This window comes from Nomascus leucogenys, chromosome 2 (assembly GCF_006542625.1).
Source record: "Nomascus leucogenys isolate Asia chromosome 2, Asia_NLE_v1, whole genome shotgun sequence".
NCBI lineage: Eukaryota > Metazoa > Chordata > Mammalia > Primates > Hylobatidae > Nomascus > Nomascus leucogenys.
The window spans coordinates 89170160-89173442 of record NC_044382.1 but is presented as its reverse complement, the minus strand read 5'-3'; the positions used below and the strand labels follow the sequence as shown (position 1 = coordinate 89173442).

Here is a 3283-nt window from a genome sequence, read left to right as displayed (position 1 = left end):
GGGTGGATCACTTGAGGTCAAGAGTTCGAGACCAGCCTCACCAATATGGTGAAACCCCATCTTTACTAAAAATACAGAAATTAGCCAGTGTCATGGCACACACCTATAGTCCCAGCTACTTGGGAGGCTGAGGCAAGAGAATCGCTTGAACCCAGGAGGCAGGGGTTGCAGTGAGCAGAGATTGTGCCACTGCACTCCAGCCTGGGCGATGGAGTGAGACTCTGTTTCAAAAAAAAAAGAAAGTTAAAAAGGGCCTAGAAGAAAGGCATGCACAACAGCATATTAATTAATGCTAGAAAGGAGATTTTAGGCTTCTTTTTTTTTTCTGCCCATGGATGCCGCCGAAGAAGCATCGTTAAAGTCTCTCTTCACCCTGCCGTCATGTCTAAATCAGAGTCTCCTAAAGAACCCAGACAGCTGAGGAAGCTCTTCATTGGAGGGTTGAGCTTTGAAACAACCGATGAGAGCCTGAGGAGCCATTTTGAGCAATGGGGAACGCTCACGGACTGTGTGGTAATGAGAGATCCAAACACCAAGTGCTCCAGGGGCTTTGGGTTTGTCACATATGCCACTGTGGAGGAGGTGGATGCAGCTACGAATGCAAGGCCACACAAGGTGGATGGAAGAGTTGTGGAACCAAAGAGAGCTGTCTCGAGAGAAGATTCTCAAAGACCAGGTGCCCACTTAACTGTGAAAAAGATATTTGTTGGTGGCATTAAAGAAGACACTGAAGAACATCACCTAAGAGATTATTTTGAACAGTATGGAAAAAATGAAGCGATTGAAATCATGACTGACTGAGGCAGTGGCAAGAAAAGGGGCTTTGCCTTTGTAACCTTTGATGACCATGACTCCGTGGATAAGACTGTCATTCAGAAATACCATGCTATGAATGGCCACAACTGTGAAGTTAGGAAAGCCCTGTCAAAGCAAGAGATGGCTAGTGCTTCATCCAGCCAAAGAGGTCGAAGTAGTTCTGGAAACTTTGGTGGTGGTCGTGGAGGTGGTTTCGGTGGGAATGACAACTTTGGTCGTGGAGGAAACTTCAGTGGTCGTGGTGGCTTTGGTGGCAGCCATGGTGATTGTGGATATGGTGGCAGTGGGGATGGCTATAATGGATTTGGTAATGATGGAAGCAGTTTTGGAGGTGGTGGAAGCTACAATGATTTTGGCAATTACAACAATCAGTCTTCAAATTTTGGACCCACGATGGGAGGAAATTTTGGAGGCAGAAGCTCTGGCCCTTACGGCGGTAGAGGCCAATACTTTGCAAAACCACGAAACCAAGGTGGCTATGGCAGTTCCAGCAGCAGCAGTAGCTATGGCAGTGGCAGAAGATTTTAATTAGCAAACAAAGCTTAGCAGGAGAGGAGAGCCAGAGAAGTGACAGGGAAGCTACAGGTTACAACAGATTTGTTAACTCAGCCAAGCACAGTGGTGGCAGGGCCTAGCTGCTACAAAGAAGACATGTTTTAGACAAATACTCATGTGTATGGGCAAAAAACTCGAGGACTGTATTTGTGACTAATTCTATAACAGGTTATTTTAGTTTCTGTTCTGTGGAAAGTGTAAAGCATTCCAACAAAGGGTTTTAATGTTGATTTTTTTTTTTGCACCCATGCTGTTGATTGCTAAATGTAATAGTCTGATCGTGATGCTGAATAAATGTCTTTTTTTTTTAATGTGCTGTGCAAAGTTAGTCTACTCTGAAGCCATCTTGGTAAATTTCCCCAACAGTGTGAAGTTAGAATTCCTTCAGGGTGATGCCACATTCTATTCGGAATTTATTTACAACCTGCTTGGGTGGAGAAGCCATTGTCTTCGGAAACCTTGGTGTAGTTGAACTGATAGTTACTGGTGTGACCTGAAGTTCCCCATTAAAAGGGATTACCCAAGCAAAATCATGGAATTATTGGTTATAAAAGTGATTATTGGCACATCTTATGCAATGTATCTAAATTGAATAATGGTACCAGATAAAATTATAGATGGGAATGAAGCTTGTGTATCATCCATTATCATGTGTAATCAATAAACGATTTAATTCTCTTGAAAAAAAAAAAGGAGACTTTAGAACAAATACTATTTAAAGCTTATTTGCATTAAACAAGATTACATACAAAACTCTCTCTTAAAATCTTTACTTTTAAAGTTATATATACTGTTACAGAAAGATGTCCAAGATATAGTGCCCTTGATAAAGGCAAGATACAAAATAGATTGTTCATTTTCATAGAATATATAAATAAAATAATACGTAGGCCTCAATTAATGACTTTAAATTGTTCCTGAAGATGTTGTCATTAAATGAAAAAGTATTTTCATTCATTTTAATGGAGAAAAATTATGATCACAGTGTATTCCATCCCAAGACATCCTAACAATTCTTACAAATAGAAAAATCAGAACAATGAAAACAAAATGATGTAAGTAATAAAAAGTATTTGAAGGTAAATAAATACACTTTGAACATAAAGTGTAGTAAATGAAACTGTATCATATTCACCAGAAGAAGAAGGTTCCTATTATGATGGAAGAAGGAAGTGGAGTTTTTCTTTGGAAGAGGGTGGAGAAGCAGATGATTAATTTTCAAGCAGGCAACTCTTTGTGGGTTCATGGCTATCTTGCACTCAAACAGCTCACAACCAACTGCAGAGTGGTAGCCATATTGTAAAAAATAGTTTGAAATTTGGAGATAGATATAGATATAGATATAGATATAGAACACAAAACTTAACAGTGGGGTTGCCAGACATGGGATTATTAGCCACTTTTACTTTCTATACTATATACCTTATAAAATTTAAGATTTACAATGAGCATGTATTTTTGTTCACAGAAAATAAAAGCTGAAGAAAAAATTGTTTATTGTAACATGTAACCAAAGCTGATACTCTTGTTATATATAAAGCTAATATATATATAGGCTTTATAATTTGTGGAGTGGCAGGACTGGCTATATAATTTGTGGAGCCCCATAATTTCTGGAGCCCAGTGCAAAATGAAAGGTGGAAACTTTTGTCCTAAAATTGTTAACAATTTTAAGATGGCAACAGCAGCGCATTAAACCAAGTTCGAGGCCCTTGTAAGTGCGGGACCCAGTGTGAATACACAGGTACGGGCCCATGAAACTAGCTCTGAAAATTGATAAGGAAAACACAAAAGCTTTAGTATACAATGGAAAAAGGATATGAAAAGACAATTTATAATACAGGAAGTTAAAATGATTAGTAAGCATATAAAATGTTCAAACTCACCAGTTATCATAGAAACGCAAATTAAA

At 38.8% G+C, this 3283-nt stretch overlaps 1 protein-coding gene across 1 annotated transcript; it reads left to right on the top strand.

Moving 5' to 3' along the window:
- Nucleotides 1-324: 324 nt before the first annotated feature.
- On the top strand, nucleotides 325-2049 carry LOC101176468 (heterogeneous nuclear ribonucleoprotein A1-like). Its single transcript, XM_030800694.1, has 2 exons — nucleotides 325-690; nucleotides 877-2049. The coding sequence occupies exons 1-2, from the start codon at nucleotides 382-384 to the stop codon at nucleotides 1342-1344; spliced, it is 777 nt and encodes a 258-aa protein (XP_030656554.1). The 5' UTR covers nucleotides 325-381; the 3' UTR covers nucleotides 1345-2049.
- The last annotated feature ends 1234 nt before the right edge of the window (nucleotides 2050-3283 follow it).

Coding starts and splice junctions, on each gene's coding strand:
- LOC101176468 (XM_030800694.1), top strand. CDS start 382: ATGTCTAAATCAGAGTCTCCTAAAGAACCCAGACAGCTGAGGAAGCTC. Junction 691..876: donor GACCAGGTGCCCACTTAACT/GTGAAAAAGATA, acceptor ACTGTCATTCAG/AAATACCATGCTATGAATGG.